We start from the raw sequence: 18354 nt of genomic DNA on the forward strand, positions 1-18354 counted from the left end.
CCCAAGGATTTCTACTAGCCCTTGTCTTTTTACCTACTTTATCCTCTGCTGCCTTCACTACTTCATCCCCCAAAGCTACCCATTCTTCATCTACTGTATTTCTTTCTCCGATTCCTGTCAATTGTTCCCTTATGCTCTCCTTGAAACTCTGTACAACCTCTGGTTCTCTCAGTTTATCCAGGTCCCATCTCCTTAAATTCCCACCTTTTTGCAGTTTCTTCAGTTTTAATCTACAGTTCATAACCAACAGATTGTGGTCAGAGTCCACATCTGCCCCTGGAAATGTCTTACAATTTAAAACCTGGTTCCTAAATCTCTGTCTTACCATTATATAATCTATCTGAAACCTTTTAGTATCTCCAGGGTTCTTCCATGTATACAACCTTCTTTTATGATTCTTGAACCAAGTGTTAGGTATGATTAACTTATGCTCTGTGCAAAATTCTACCAGGCGGCTTCCTCTTTCATTTCTTACCCCCAACCCATATTCACCTACTACGTTTCCTTCTCTCCCTTTTCCTACTACTGAATTCCAGTCACCCATGACTATTAAATTTTCATCTCCCTTCACTATCTGAATAATTTCTTTTGTTTCATCATACATTTCTTCAATTTCTTCGTCATCTGCAGAGCTAGTTGGCATATAAACTTGTACTACTGTGGTAGGCGTGGGCTTCGTGTCTATCTTGGCCACAATAATGCGTTCACTATTCTGTTTGTAGTAGCTTACCCGCACTCCTATTTTTTTATTCATTATTAAACCTACTCCTCCATTACCCCTATTTGACTTTGTATTTATAACCCTGTATTCGCCTGACCGAAAGCCTTGTTCTTCCTGCCACCGAACTTCACTAATTCCCACTATATCTAACTTTAACCTCTCCATTTCCCTTTTTAAATTTTCTAACCTACCTGCCCGATTAAGGGATCTGACATTCCACTCTCCGATCCGTAGAACGCCAGTTTTCTTTCTCCTGATAACGACGTCCTCCTGAGAAGTCCCCGCCCGGAGATCCGAATGGGGGACTATTTTACCTCCGGAATATTTTAACCAAGAGGACGCCATCATCATTAACCATACAGTAAAGCTGCATGCCCTCGGGAAAAATTACGGCTGTAGTTTCCCGTTGCTTTCAACCGTTCGCAGTACCAGCACAGCAAGGCCGTTTTGGTTAGTGTTACAAGGCCAGATCAGTCAATCATCCAGACTGTTGCCCCTGCAACTACTGAAAAGGCTGCTGCCCCTCTTCAGGAACCACACGTTTGTCTGGCCTCTCAACAGATACCCCTCCGTTGAGGTTGCACTTGCGGTACGGCTATCTGTATCACTGAGGCACGCAAGCCTCCCCACCAACGTCAAGGTCCATGGGGGGGGGGGGGGGGGGGGGGGGGGGATGGGAGTTTATTGATGTTAATATGTGAAAATGTGGCATCGCAAATTTTGAGATACGTAGTTTAATGTTAATATATCTCAAATCTGCGATGCCACATTTTCACAATAGTTTCAGCTGAAGTAGGTGAGAAGGCTTCATATTACCAAAAAAATTTAAAATATATAGCTGAGATTTATTCCTATTTGCAGTAGCAATGATTTCTTTTCCCTTTGTAATTAAAGCTTGAGCTTTTTCGAACTTGATACTAAAACCATTAATTTCCAATTTTCTAACTGACAGCAAATTATAGATAAGATCAGACACAGATAAATCATCTTTAATCGTTATCTGAATTTCCATTCCTTTTGCAACACTAGTGACAATAATTTGTCCTTTTACTTTAGCCTCAAGAAAAATGCCTGACTCGGCTACTTTAACGTCAGTTCGTTGTTCCACTTTCTTTAAATTAGTGAGTGGTATCTTACGGTTAATCAAGTTTCTCCAGAGCCCAAGAACAAATTTATGTTGTTCGCTGACTGATCTTCACTTGATGCTGCAAAACGAAAATCATCTTCCTCTTTGACGTTAGCCACTACCACTGAATTGCTGGTTCCTGATTTCTTGTTTGATAACTTTGGGGTTATCCCTTTTATGACCAGGCTTTCCACAACGACAACAAGTAAAGTTGAATGAGTTCGCTGAAGTTCCTTGCGATTTCTTGTTTTACTGTCGTTTGATGAAAGTTTTTTTCTGACACCGTTGAATCTGAAAAGCTGTAAGAGGCAGTTTATCTTCATTTTTGTTTTTCGCAAGGACTCCCGCTTCGACTGTTCATACAATAGCCTACTTTTCATGAAGCTCAGCGTCAAGTCCCTCATTGAGAGCGTTTCGATTGCAGTGACCATTACACTGTGTTCTGCAAGCATCGTTAAAAGTACAGGGGAGAGGCAAAATAATGTGAACAGTGGTAGTTATGGGATTGTTGTGCTTCACGGTCAACAACGCAGGAAGGCACGTATCGCAATGGACTGGGCGTTTTCAGTATCGACTAGGCATCGGTGCAGGTTGTGTAGGAGCAGTGCATTCAGAGGCCGAGGTCGACGTGCAGTGAAATACGTAACAAGTTCCAAAGAGGGCAGATTGTGGGGGCCCAATTAGCTGGAGCATCAGAGAGCAAGGCAGCCAACTTATTGAATGTTTAAAGAGCAACTGCTTCAACAGTCACGACAGCCTACACAAAACATGTAAACAAATCATTGCATAAACGTGATAATGGGCGCAAATCAAAACTAAATGACAGAGATCTTCGTACACTTACATGAATTGTGTCAAAACAACACAAAACTACGGCGGCTAAAGTAACTGCGATGCTCAATAGCCATCTTCGAGACAACGTATCTAACGACACTGTCCGTCGAGAACTCCATAAAGCTAATATGTACGGACGAGCTGCTATACCGAAACCAATAGTGGCTACAACCAACGCAAAGAGGCGTAAAACATTGTGTCCGGAGCATAAATCCTTGACGTCTGATCAGTGGAAACACGTCATATAGTCCGACGAATAAGCGTTTTCGTTCTTTCAAACATCGGGCACAGTTTACGTCTGGAGAAAGCCAAAATAAGCCTACAATCCTGATTGCTTGACTCCATCGGTTATGCATGGAGGTGGAAGTGTGATGGTGTGAGCAGCCATATCATGGTATTCTGCTGGTCCCATCATTACTCTCAAAGGTCGTGTTACAGAACTAATGTTGTTCTCCAACAATGATGCCGTATTCCAGGACGATAATGCACCCATTCATACAGCCAGGCCAGCACAGTACAATCGTGGCCTGGGGAGCATGCAACTGAACTGCAGCGTTTTCCTGACCAGCACAGTCCCCAGACTTGAACATTATCGAATCCTTGTGGGCGGTATTGGAGCGCAGTCTCCGGAGCAGATTTCCGTCTACTACGTAACTAAAGGAGTTAGAAGAGGTTCTGATCGAAGAGTGGCACAACATTCCACTGGAGACTATACAATCATTATGCGCCAATATTCCAAGAAAAATCGCAGCTGTATTACGGGCAAATGGGGGTTATATCCCTTATTAAAAAATTATTCACAACTAAGTACAGGTGTTCACAATGTTTTGCCTATCCCCTGTAGAAGGCATACGGTGTCGGTTTCTTCGACGGCAGCTCCAGTCGAAAGTAATTCTCGAATCAATTTATCAAACTTATGAAAGTGATTAATTAGCATATAATTTTTGCATAAAATTTCATAGTTGAGAGCTGTTTTCTCAACAGAAGTTGACTAGCAATTACTTTTCTCTCAAAATAATTGCACAGAGGTGTCTACATATCGCAAGAGGTTACCTTATCTTTCGCATATTCCAAGTGACTGTCGGCGGTGTGTTGAATAAGATGAGACTTACATTCAGTGGCGGCTGCTGTGTAAGAGCGCAAGAGAATGTGAACGCAATAACTTTCGACACCTTGCGGACTTATTTCTTATTTTTCTTTGAATGCTGTTAAACGTAGCAAAGGTGCTGCAATCTGAAAGATACGGCACTTAAATACACCAGGCTACTGCTCCTCTAGACTCCTCGAAACTTCACATCATGGTTGTGGGCACAGCTACAGTTGTGTACATTTGCGCATGCTCACTCGAGTGACGTAATTGCCTTAAGGGCCAAATATATACGAATTTGATAAAGAACCTGCACGGTGGATGTGCACAGCTAGCCCCTGCCAATCAACTAGAAGTTTACGTCAGTGCCACTAGGTGGTAGCACATGGCGGCAGACTTTTACCCCTGTTCGCTAGGCATAAGGCTCGATTCACACGGTGGGAAACGTCACGTCAACGTCAGTGACGTCACACACCGTCAAAAATCCACTTGCATTCACACTGGACGGAACGTCAAGCGACGGCAAAACTTCAACCACGTTTTGGCACGTTATTGCAAACTCGCAGAAGTGTTCACGAGAGAGGATGGCGGACATTATATTTAGTCTTGATGAACTTGCTACGATTGCTATTGCTTTAGATGATGAGGAAAGAGAGCGGAAATTGTCAAGGCAATCAAAACGAATGTGGGTGAAGAAAATGATTTTGAAGAGAATGTGTGAAGGCGAATATCACACATTCTATAGAGAGCTGGAAGAAGAGGAGGCGTCATTATATAAATATTTATGAATGTCGAGACAGCAATATTTTAAGTTGCTGTGTTTGATAAGCAGCAGCAGCAAGAAAGCAGACACAAACATGCGCCGTGCAATTTCTCCACGAGAAAAACTAATGGTTTGTATGAGGTGAGTCTGATGCTTCAGCTTTACCAATTCCTTTGAGGGTTCCTGTTCTGTACCATTACGTATTTTATAGAACAGAATATTTATTGTAATACTCCACACTATCAACAAATTGATCTATAGGCTAAACATTCACAATTTATGGCCCCTTGTTATGTAGATCTAAATCTGCTACAGTTCGTCCTGCATAAACTTTGACACTGCAGAGAACCAACTGCACACTGTATATGAATGTGGAAGTTCGAACTTTTTACTGCAGTTGTACTTAAATAATCTGTATCCATACGAAATGTTGAGTGAGACTCAGTACCAGAAAGTAGGCTCGATTCACAAGGTGGGCAACGTCACGTCAACGTCAACGCAGGTCACGTGACTTCAAAATATTCGTCCAATGCTTTCAAATGGTGAGGTTCACACGGTGGACAACGTCACGTCAACGTCAGTTTGCCTGCCGGCCGGTTTACTTCGAAAGAATAGTTTGACGTTGACGGTGGGGGTCACGTGGTTGGCGAACTGCTTACGATTGGCTGTTACTTTTCTGTCTGTTCTCTGGTTGCTCGTATGGCACGAGTTTGCTTTTGCTAGCAGTGTTCCCCACATCGAAAGTATATACTGAGTTTTTAGTTATAAAATGTTCTTATATAAACATGAACGACGAGAAGTTAATCGAACTTGTTCGCCAAAATGTGGAGTTGTATGACATGAGCTGCAAAAAAAATACAGCGACACTTTGTTTAAGGAAGAAATATGGAAGAAAATTGGATTGGTTATCGGTCGCCCAGGTAAATAACTCTATGAATATTGTAGGCCTACTGCAGATTATATTTATTTTGTATGTAATGTATTTAGATGTATAACATCACACCTGCATCTATTTATGTATGTATGTACTCAAGATTAGGACGTGAAAACGCTTAGCTGAGGTTAGAGCCTTCCTGCTTTCCAATTTCACAATTATTCGCGAGTCGTGAAGGTTTATTTCGACCATGTTTATATGTAATACTTATCATTCCTAAGCAAATATGTGTATCCTACGCCACATTGTCATTTTGGCTAGTAGTTTACTTATGTATAGTATTTATTTACATACTTTGTGGTACTGAGTCTCACTCAACATTTCGTATGGATACAGATTATTTAAGTACAACTGCAGTAAAAAGTTCGAACTTCCACATTCATATACAGTGTGCAGTTGGTTCTGCAGTGCCAAAGTTTATGCAGGACGAACTGTAGCAGATTTAGATCTACATAACAAGGGGCCATAAATTGTGATTGTTTAGCCTATAGATCAATTTGTTGATAGTGTGGAGTATTACAATACATATTCTGTTCTATAAAATACGTAAAGGTACAGAACAGGAACCCTCAAAGGAATTGGTAAAGCTGAAGCATCAGACTCACCTCAAACAAACCATTAGTTTTTCTCGTGGAGAAATTGCACGGCGCATGTTTGTGTCTGCTTTCTTGATGCTGCTGTTTATCAAAGACAGCAAATTAAAAAATTGCTGTCCCGACATTCGTAAATATTTATAAAATGACGTCTCCTCTTCTTCCAGCTCTCTATAGAATGTGTGATATTCGCCTTCACACATTCTCTTCAAAATCATTTTCTTCACCCACATTCGTTTTGATTGCCTTGACAATTTCCGCTCTCTTTCCTCATCATCCAAAGCAATTGCAACCGTAGCAAGTTCATCAAGACTAAATATAATGTCCGCCATCCTCTCTCGTGAACAATTCTGCGAGTTTCCAATAACGTGCCAAAACGTGGTTGAAGTTTTGCCGTCGCTTGACGTTCCGTCCAGTGTGATTGCAAGTGGATTTTTGACGGTGTGTGACGTCACTGATGTTGACGTGACGTTTCCCCCCGTGTGAATCGAGCCGTATACAGGCCGACAGGCAAACTGACGTTGACGTGACGTTTCCCACCATGTGAACCTCGCCATTTCAAAGCATTGGACGAATATTTTGACGTTACGTGACCCGCGTTGAAGTTGACGTGACGTTGCCCACCGTGTGAATCGAGCCTAAATCCTACTAGATGATAGCACACTCCTAAGCTATACTAATTTATTCACTATATATTGTAGTAAAATTAGATCGGATGACAGTATATGTTAAAGTTGCACTGACAGTAAACCTGTTTTGTGGGTTTCTGAATGAGCTATATATACACTCCTGGAAATGGAAAAAAGAACACATTGACACTGGTGTGTCAGATCCACCATACTTGCTCCGGACACTGCGAGAGGGCTGTACAAGCAATGATCACACGCACGGCACAGCGGACACACCAGGAACCGCGGTGTTGGCCGTCGAATGGCGCTAGCTGCGCAGCATTTGTGCACCGCCACCGTTAGTGTCAGCCAGTTTGCCGTGGCATACGGAGCTCCATCGCAGTCTTTAACACTGGTAGCATGCCGCGACAGCGTGGACGTGAACCGTATGTGCAGTTGACGGACTTTCAGCGAGGGCGTATAGTGGGCATGCGGGAGGCCGGGTGGACGTACCGCCGAATTGCTCAACACGTGGGGCGTGAGGTCTCCACAGTACATCGATGTTGTCGCCAGTGGTCGGCGGAAGGTGCACGTGCCCGTCGACCTGGGACCGGACCGCAGCGACGCACGGATGCACGCCAAGACCGTAGGATCCCACGCAGTGCCGTAGGGGACCGCACCGCCACTTCCCAGCAAATTAGGGACACTGTTGCTCCTGGGGTATCGGCGAGGACCATTCGCAACCGTCTCCATGAAGCTGGGCTACGGTCCCGCACACCGTTAGGCCGTCTTCCGCTCACGCCCCAACATCGTGCAGCCCGCCTCCAGTGGTGTCGCGACAGGCGTGAATGGAGGGACGAATGGAGACGTGTCGTCTTCAGCGATGAGAGTCGCTTCTGCCTTGGTGCCAGTGATGGTCGTATGCGTGTTTGGCGCCGTGCAGGTGAGCGCCACAATCAGGACTGCATACGACCGAGGCACACAGGGCCAACACCCGGCATCATGGTGTGGGGAGCGATCTCCTACACTGGCCGTACACCACTGGTGATCGTCGAGGGGACACTGAATAGTGCACGGTACATCCAAACCGTCATCGAACCCATCGTTCTACCATTCCTAGACCGGCAAGGGAACTTGCTGTTCCAACAGGACAATGCACGTCCGCATGTATCCCGTGCCACCCAACGTGCTCTAGAAGGTGTAAGTCAACTACCCTGGCCAGCAAGATCTCCGGATCTGTCCCCCATTGAGCATGTTTGGGACTGGATGAAGCGTCGTCTCACGCGGTCTGCACGTCCAGCACGAACGCTGGTCCAACTGAGGCGCCAGGTGGAAATGGCATGGCAAGCCGTTCCACAGGACTACATCCAGCATCTCTACGATCGTCTCCATGGGAGAATAGCAGCCTGCATTGCTGCGAAAGGTGGATATACACTGTACTAGTGCCGACATTGTGCATGCTCTGTTGCCTGTGTCTATGTGCCTGTGGTTCTGTCAGTGTGATCATGTGATGTATCTGACCCCAGGCATGTGTCAATAAAGTTTCCCCTTCCTGGGACAATGAATTCACGGTGTTCTTATTTCAATTTCCAGGAGTGTAGTATATTTCCAAGAAGGATAGCCTATCGAAGTTGCGGTGTACAAACGATACATATCGAATGTGCGATCGTAAATCGATCATGCGACTCTGGTGGCTGGCGTTGTGATCAATTATTTGTGACCGTCATTCTTATGTTTTCCGTCGTTCCATTAGTTGCTCTAAATAACATACCTCCGCTAATTATTTGTGGGTTGCTATGGAATCCCAGACGATTTATGTCGTTAGTGAGTGGTATGTCTGATGTTCTTGACGTTTCTTCGGCGGATTCTCTCACATGGAAAAATCTAATTTCATGTTTATCCAGCATAGAAAACTGTTCGACTATTTTTCGCAAATATGGAGTACCACTGGATGAGGAAAGAAGGAACTATGTAGACTGTGATGGTGCAAAGTGTGTAAAACTTCGTAAGAACAGTTTCGATGCTGAAATATCGTTTACAATTTCACTGCGAACAGTGCGGAAAACGAACGAGTATCAGGAAGAATACATGGTTCGACTGTCCCAAATTATCCATCCAGACCACTGTAATGGACTCTGACATGATGACAAGACCAATGACGAGTAAGGTAAGTCGTCTCCTTTGCAATTACAAGTATTTTTGTAACGCTCTTATTTTGTCGTTGCTGTAGCGACCATAGTAAACATACTCATAACGCCCGCCACCAGAGTCGCATGATCGATTTACTATCGCACGTTCGATATGTATCGTTATGACACCACAACTTCGTTAGGCAACCATTCTTGAAAATTACCGGATTTTCTCACACATTTGAGGCGTTGACAAGGGAAACTCCCCATCGCACCCACTCACATTTAGTAGCAAGATGTCCCAGTGGATAGCCCATCAAAAATTGAACACAGATGAAGGTGTACTGAACTATGAAAAAAACAAAACAGAAACAGCGAAAGGCCTAAGCCCAACAAATGCAACACGGAAGAAATTCGAACAGTGTTGGTGTCGTGGTTACGTGGTCATGATGTAGACCTGCATCGCGGACGAACCCCTTCATGCCTTTTTTTTACGTTATGATGAACTGTCCGTCTGGTCATTGAAATGTTTGTTCTCTTTCTGTAGTTTTGACAGTTGTCCTACTATATATTGGTTAAGGAATATGAGTCATGTGATAAAAACATGTTACCGTCGCAAATAAATGTGATGAATAGTGAGACCAGGCGAGATACCACGTAGATGTCTCACAGAAATGAAAACAACAAATAATGGATTTGAAGTACAAGACAACAAAGGAATTCAAAAGTCAAAACTTCCAAAGCGGAACACAACTTCAAAAACGCTAAAAATGTATTTTTTGATAGACACGGGGAAAGCAGTGTGATTGTGAAATTGTTGTGTTCATTCGTTGCAGCTTATGTGACAAATTACCACGCTTTCATCAATTCCTTGGGAGCGATCGCATTCACATTAATCCTATCACCTAAATCGGGCAAGAAGCCGTATCTCACTCACTCAACAAATTAGGTGCGTCGATAACAGCTTCCTATTTATAATAACGTACTGTCACTATTGCCGTGTATGACACGCTAGACGTGTTTCCAGGTGGAGGATTCGGTTGACTTGTCGCCTTGTCATCAAATGTTTGCGGTTCCCATTCGAAAGCCACTTCCTTTTGCCTGTTAATAGAGTAATTGTACAGACTGAACTTTCAGTATAGGTCCTTTCCTTACACCTTGCTGTTGCAAACGGATGTTACACCACGACACAGACACAAATTTGAATACGGCGAACAGCGAAAGAAAGAAAAATTAGCACGAGGGAACTTTGAACATAGCTCTTCCACATTGTTGTCCGCACCGTGGCCACTTAATCAGGATGATGTGGCTCTACTACGTCGCTCGATGTTACACTTGTTTAACTTGGACCGTTCATTATTTCTACTTTGCCTCCTTTTTTTTTTTTTTTTTTTTTTTTTTTTTTTTCACAGTCGGTACAGCTGCTTTCATGCTTGATCTGTGTTCAGTTTTAGACGGGCTGTGCACTGGGCCCTCTTACCACTCACTACATGTGAGAGGAGTGCAATGGGGGAGTTTCCCTAGAAAGAATCATGAGGGCCTAATGCACATCACCGTCGATTGTGAGATAGAAGCATTTCTTCATGCTTCCGAAGTCTGTTCAAAATGGTTCAAATGGCACTGAGCACTATGGGACTTAACTGCTGTGGTCATCAGTCCCCTATAACTTAGAACTACTTAAACCTAACTAACCTAAGAACATCACACACATCCATGCCCGAGGCAGGATTCGAACCTGCGACCGTAGCGGTCGCGCGGTTCCGGTCTGTAGCGCCTAGAACCGCTCGGCCACTCTGGACGGCGAAGTCTGTTGATCTTATGGTCAGTCGGGCTTATGTGTGCTGTAGGCCCACATTGTATAAACGAAAATTCACGAAAAGCTGTATCAAGGGTTTCTCTGATATTCACTTAAGTGTGGGATAGACAGCGGCGAGATTTAGGGCCATTTGTATTGTGGTCTAGTGACCGTGTTGGTGGACATTACTACTTGAATTTAGAAACCAGATTGCAGTTATAAGAGTCGAGGGACATGAAAGGGAAGCAGTGGTTGGGAAGGGAGTAAGACAGGGTTGTAGCCTCTCCCCGATGTTGTTCAATCTGTATATTGAGCAAGCAGTAAAGGAAACAAAAGAAACATTCGGAGTAGGTATTAAAATTCATGGAGAAGAAGTAAAAACTTTGAGGTTCGCCGATGACATTGTAATTCTGTCAAAGACAGCAAAGGACTTGGAAGAGCAGTTGAATGGAATGGGCAGTGTCTTGAAAGGAGGATATAAGATGAACATCAACAAAAGCAAAACAAGGATAATGGAATGTAGTCTAATTAAGTCGGGTGATGCTGAGGGAATTAGATTAGGAAATGAGACACTTAAAGTAGTAAAGGAGTTTTGCTATTTGGGGAGCAAAATAATTGATGATGGTTGAAGTAGAGAGGATATAAAATGTAGACTGGCAATGGCAAGGAAAGCGTTTCTGAAGAAGAGAAATTTGTTAACATCGAGTACAGATTTAAGTGTCAGGAAGTCTTTTCTGAAAGTATTTGTATGGAGTGTAGCCATGTATGGAAGTGAAAGATGTACGATAAATAGTTTGGACAAGAAGAGAATAGAAGCTTTTGAAATGTGGTGCTACAGAAGAATGCTGAAGATTAGATGGGTAGATCACGTAACTAATGAGGAAGTATTGAATAGGATTGGGGAGAAGAGAAGTTAGTGGCACAACTTGACCAGAAGAAGGGATCGGTTGGTAGGACATGTTCTGAGGCATCAAGGGATCACCAATTTAGTATTGGAGGGCAGCGTGGAGGGTAAAAATCGTAGAGGGAGACCAAGAGACGAATACACTAAGCAGATTCAGAAGGATGTAGGTTGCAGTAGGTACTGGGAGATGAAGAAGCTTGCACAGGATAGAGTAGCATGGAGAGCTGCATCAAACCAGTCTCAGGACTGAAGACCACAACAACAACAACAACAACAAACCCGCACTTTGTATGGTGGTTTTTAGTATGCAGAGATCGGCCTTCGTGTGCAATGTAAACGTGAACTACGTTGAATCTATTTTAAATGCTACCAGAAAAGTAAAGCCTTGTAGAGCGGTCGTGCATGGGTAGCTCAGTCAGTAGAGCACCTGTCGGCGAAAGGCAAGGTCCCGAGTTCGAGTGTCGGTCCGACACACAGCTTTAATCTGCCAGGAAGTTTCATATCAGCGCACACTTCGCTGCAGAGTGTAAATCTCATTCTGCGAAGAGAAAAGCAACTTAGCGGAAGGAGTTAGCGCGCAAAGAAACTAGGGCCTCTGAAAACAGGTCCTTTGATTGACAGAGTGACGAAATCAAATTAGCGTGACTACTAGCGAACGTTTAACAAGGAAGTGTACAGTTAGCACAAGTTGTTGTGCGGTTGTAGCGAAGAATATCTTATTTTCAGCCCGGAGGCAAATTAGTGAACTAATTCATTCTTTAGGGATCATGTCCGGAAAAATGGAAAAGCACAAAAACTGCTACTTACGCAAAAAATGGAGAGTTGCGAAATGGTTCAAATGGCTCTGAGCACTATGGGACTTAACATCGGAGGTCATCAGTCCCTTAGAACTTAGAACTACTTAAACCTAACTAACCTAAGGACATCACACACATCCATGCCCGAGGCAGGATTCGAACCTGCGACCGTAGCAGTCGCGCGGTTCCGGACTAAAGCGCCTAGAGCCGCTCGGCCACACCGGCCGGCAGAGTTGCGAAAGATTACGTATTATTTCGTTATTGCCCTAAACTGTACTTAATTGTACAAAACAACGAAATTCCACAAAAACCAATTATTTCTTTTGTCAGATAAGGTATGCATCTTATTATTAGTACATTTATTATTATTATTGGCAGCGGCTGTAGTTGTGGAAGCTTGTTGATTAGCGTAACTGCTATACAGCAGATGCTATTAATTTCACACACTCAGTTTTCTGAATGTAAAAATTTGTGAACACCCAGAATGTATGCTGACGAGCTGCCACTGCTGACATTTCAGATCTTGCTTACCAATTCAGCCAGTCTTGTTTCCTTTGCGACACGCTGCGTGTCTGCTTCTCCGTCCACAAATTTCACCTTTGTGAGATATTTTGCTTTCACAAACGGTAAAAGTTCAAGTTCCTCGAGGATAGTCTATATCCTCAATTTCCAATTGTTGAAATTTGTCCAATAAATAATGGAATACGATATTTTTCCAATTCAGTTGCCATCCTGAAAAAACTTTACATGACCGTCCACTTGTGACCAGCTATTTTATTACAAATTCCATTTTAAAACAAACCAGAGCCCATAACCTGACAAATTTAAGCTTCTCACCTTCAAATAACACTCACAAAATGTTGGGGGCTTGTTATTGGTCGGTTTTATTGAATTTAAAAAATAACTGAAGACAACTGAGCACAGAATACCGACGGCAGCAAAGCTTTTTATCTTTGAAGTTATTTTATGTGAAATCACAAATAAAACCAGTAATATTGCACTTTCATCACTTGGGTGCCATTGTTGATGAGAATTTAAATTGGAAAATGGACTATTTGGAACACGTAAAACAACTTAGTTCAGCCACATTTGCACTTAAAATCACTGCAAATCTTAGGGAGGAACAATTCAATAAGTTGTATTTTGCATATTTTCATTCATTAATATGATATTACTATCTCATTCCCAGTGATATAAAATGTCTGACCGACTGCAAAACGAAATTTTAAAACGAACAGAGATAGTTTCTCCTTGATAACTCCTTCTGTTCCATAGAAGAATTTCTATTACTGTAATAGGCAAAAGTTGGTGGGTAGAAATCACCAACTCACATATGTATATCTTTTCTTTGTAATGTAGATATATATATCTTATAAATTTCCGAAATGGAATCATATGTACAAATTAATCTGCATGCAAAATGATCCATGGAACCTGTAACTAACTAATTAAATACAAAATCAAATAGCGGTAATGCAGGAGTATGTTTAACAATGAACAAGAAAATAGGGATGTGGGTAAGCTACTATGAACTGATAGTGAACAGATAATTGTAGCTAAGATAGACAGGGAACCAATACACACGCAAACACACACCACAGTATACAAGTTTATATGCCAACTAGCTCTCTAAATAATGAAGAGATTGAAGAAATGTATGAAGAGGAGAAAGAAATTTTTCAGATAGTTAAATGAGATGGGGGACTGGAATTCGATAGTGGGAAAAGGAAGATAAGGAAATATAATAGGTGAATGTAGATGGGGAGGAAGGAATGAAAGAGAGAAATCAGCCAGGCAGAACTCGGATAAGAGCATAATTTAATCATTGCGAACATTTGGTTTAAGAATCATGATCTAAGACTTAGTGACAAACAGGTCGAACACTTTCATCAAGAAACCTATACGCTGGAAATCTGTTACCAATGGCAGGTGACTATTGCTGGAGTCTTGCTAGGCAGAGAGATGAAATAGTAGTCAAAATCAGAGCAACATAGTTGCATTTTTCGAATATCAAAGAAGATTAAAGTTGGAAATATGTTCTGCACTAATTCAGTTATTCTATTGGCATCATGTTCATATATACATATTAAATGGTAGGCCTACAGACCTGAACATGTAATTCATGTTTATTTTAACTCTTTCAATGTTCACTAATACTGTTTTTGATTCTTCTGAATGTCTAGTAAATGTGACATGATAGAGCAAGACTGGTTTTACCAATGAATTTAGCACCAAAAATATAGCTAAATCTGTCCATTACAAACCAGACACAAAAAAGTTTAGATTTGTTGACTAGTGTAATTATTTGCCATTGTCACCTCACATTTAAATCATTTGATTCATTAAGTAATTGTGTTTCCATACACTGCACACTGTTTTGTATGTCAAAATTCAATGTAGTCCCATACTCAGGGAATGATTGTATGGGAGCTGATGCAGGAAACCTGCATTGCTGTTTTAGGCAAAGTCGTAGCAGACGTGTTTTGCCATTGCCCTCCTCTACCTTATGAAGTGTCAAGTGTGTAACTGTGATGAATGATAGTGCAGTGTGGTGCTTAGTTGTTGTGAATGAATGGAAGGGAAAGGGTGAAACCTTGTGGCAGCTGATGCCTACTTCTCTCCAGAAGCACGTAAGGGGCTTTCTAGTTTAACACCCCCATTTTGGGGATAGATCACTGTCAACAGTGTGACATGTTCTCATTCATGACTGGTATGGGCAGGTTTTACGTTTTAATCTAGGACACTGTTGCAAAGACTAGTGATTAGGAACTTTACACCACCACCTTCCCACTCCTTACCAGCCAAATACTGGCAGTGAAAACTTACCACCACCAGGATCTGAACTGGCTTACCTCCAAGTTGATTGTGATCACACAAGTGGTTACTAGCAACTTCAGCTACGAAGGTATTTTATATCTAATATTCTGAAACATTTTTTATGGCTTGGAAGCTTTGTACTTATCTTATTTTCTAATTCGCCCTTCAAGCATAAACGTTCTTCCAGAGCACTTCACTGATCATTTACTACCTTATGAGGTCTTGATATGAGGGTGTGGTGAAAAGCTACTGAATTTTTAATTCTGTTCCCAAAATCACTTGAGGTATTACATGTCATGCACATTACTCAGTCAGCATTCCCACTTCATTGATCCAAGTTGCTACCCTCTGCTGCTAGAGGGTGCCAAATTGTGGTGTGTAACATGGAGGTGTGTAAAATAATTGTGTCAGTGTGTGAGAAACAACATGCTGTAATTGAGTTTATAGCTACAGAACAGTTCGTCCACACTTGGAGTACCCTCTCCACCAGCTCAATTGCACCAGACCACACACAACCAGTGGAACATCTCTAATACTCCGATGCCTTGGGTTTACTGTCATCGATCAGCCTCCAAACAGTCCTGACTTGGCCCCATCTGATTTTCATCTGTTTCCAAAACTTAAAGAACGCCTTTGAAGAGTTCACTTTGATAGTGATGAAGCAGAGGTGAGATTGTGGCACTATCAACAAAGTCAAACATTCCACAGTGATGGTATCAACAACCTGATCTCTCACTGGAAGAAATGTGTTCACCGTCAGGGCGACTATGTTCATGAAAAAATATGTAGGAATGAAGAATAACACTGTAGAATGTTAATTAAGTTCGTTTTATTTAAACATCTTCTAGAGTTTTCACCTAAAAAAAATTAGAGCCATTACACTTCAATGTTCCTCAGAATTCTGATAACAAGTATTGTATGTTATGGGCAAATCAGAATTGCACTTCTTTCTTTCAGAATTGCAGTTATAGTGGCATACAACTGTTAAAGAAACAGCAAAGCATGCAGTGTTATAGTTCTGCTAATGAAACATTTTAAGCATCAAAATGGGAACTTCATATCACATGGACATATCTCTTCATTTAAGATTTGGTAAATAAGAACATTACACCAGATTATAAAGACAATAAAAGCTACAATTTTATTTTTCAGTGGTGCCGAGGAAGAAGGGTTTGACCAACGAGCAGGTGTGTCGTGGGAAGTGCAAATGTTGGCTCGTGAAATGGAGAGGCAAGAGCAAGAACAGCAACGAATTACAAATTCTGAGTTGAATATGCTGCAAAGGCTTGTTGATGAACAACATCCAGAGGTAAGGAGCAAGTGAAAGATACTAAAGTTAATTCTATCTACAAGATTTTCCAATACAACTGATTTAAAACAAGTGCCTGCAATGGGAAACAAATCTACTGATAACGTAAGTCTTTACTGACTTCAAGCTTCAAGGGGCATGCATAAACCACGTCTATAAGGCAACAAGTGATTTGTGGAAAATCAATGAGAATGATATGAGCTCACAGTCAAATTTTTGGTTTTATTTTATTTCTAATGTTAGTAATTGAAATTAGTTTTGAATATGATCACAAAAATTTGGCAGTATTTGTAATTGTAAGTTCACTGGAAATGTCCAAGAGCAGACAAGTGTATTATCGTAAGACAAAATGAAGACCAGTGTTGGTAATGCACCACCAGCTGTATGTACAATCAAGGAAACAATAGAAGAACTTCAAAATTACTGTAGAATTAAGCTTCATCACATGACATTTTCCACAACAGTCTCATTGAATTAACATTGTGGTTATTGATTGATGAATGTTGTGAAGTACAGTGAGTCGAAATGGAAAAAATAGACAGCAAAATGTGTCATTAACTTCTCCAAATCCTGGCTGAGGATCTTTCATTTAGTGTAAAGAGGACTAGAGAGAGTGTGTTTGGTATCTTACCTGTATATGGCAACTGTTGGAAACATAGCTGCTATGCTTGCTACCTAGCTCTTCACAGTGATGTTTAGACATTGTCAAGCAAAATGCACAATTATGGTATTAAAGTACTGAATCTTGATTTGTCAACAGTCCTTAATGTCGTTTCAAGTTGATAGTAAAAAATTAATGCAAGTATTTCATCCCTTCATACATGATGTTGAATAAATCCCATTATGAAGGAGAACCACCAGAGATGTGAAGTGAGTTCTGCTGTACATCAATTATTAGAAGCAACCACTGTAGACAACTTCTGGAAAGTATACTATGAACAAATGATTGGTATCAAGCTAAAAAGAAAAACAGCTACTTTACGAAAAGGCACTGCTTTCATTCTTGCACTTCACAGATTCTGTTTTTGCTCCTGCTTCATACCAAGCATTTATGTAACCTTACTAGTATCAGAGACAACTATAATATGTCTCCTTATTGAAAAGTTAATGACTGTTTAATATGAACATTGGTGTTGACTGAAATTTACATCTGCTGAGCCCCAGTATTCTACTATATCATAAGAGTGGCTGGAAAGGGGCTCTTTTACTTTTTTAAAATATGTGCATATTTTCAGTTTTCTGCCTGGTGGCCACTGGCAACTTTCACCAGAGTTTAAAACTTTTTCTGTGACTCTCTTGTCTATGATAATGCATTCACTATGCTCCTTATAGCATTTCTATGTTCTTATAATTATTAGATTTACTCTTGAATTACCCATGCTCAGTGGCTGTTCAGTAGCAGCTGTTGTGTAAGAGCAGAAGAGCACTTGAACAGCCTATCTTTTGACACCTAGTGGATTTATTGTTTTTTTTTTCTTTGAATGGTGTTAAGCATAATGTAGACATGGCAATCTGAAATACAGGACACTAAATCTACTGCATTATGCTACATTTTTCCTCTAGATTTGGTGAAACTTGGCAGTTTGTGTTTGGAGTTAGTTATTTACTGTGCAGGGATCGGCTTTCCTGTACAGTGTCAACATGAACTCTGTTGAATCTGTTTTAAGAGCTAACAGAAAAGAAAATCACCAGGAAAAGTTAGCCACAAAGGAACTAAGGCTTCCCAGACCAAATCTATTGTCCAAGAAAGTGTCGAAATCAAATAAGCATGACCACAAGGGAACATTTAACAAAGAAATGTATAATAAGTGTAAGTTGTTGGTGCAACGTAAAAATGTCTGATTTTCAGCCCAGAAGTTAATTCGTTAACTAGTACATGTATTAGATATCTTGTACATTTTTCCAAAAAAATAACAAAACACAAACACTTCCACTTA

General features: G+C 41.4%; 1 protein-coding gene across 1 annotated transcript in view; it reads left to right on the forward strand.

Moving 5' to 3' along the window:
- LOC124545781 (atherin-like) overlaps positions 1 to 18354 on the forward strand; it is a 75381-nt gene that overhangs the window by 35967 nt on the left and 21060 nt on the right. Inside the window, exon 7 of the mRNA XM_047124728.1 lies at positions 16261 to 16417. Within this exon, the coding sequence (XP_046980684.1) occupies positions 16261 to 16417 (157 nt within the window). The remainder of the gene's footprint in view (positions 1 to 16260; positions 16418 to 18354) is intronic.

Source organism: Schistocerca americana, chromosome 8 (genome assembly GCF_021461395.2).
Source record: "Schistocerca americana isolate TAMUIC-IGC-003095 chromosome 8, iqSchAmer2.1, whole genome shotgun sequence".
NCBI classification, from domain to species: Eukaryota; Metazoa; Arthropoda; class Insecta; order Orthoptera; family Acrididae; genus Schistocerca; species Schistocerca americana.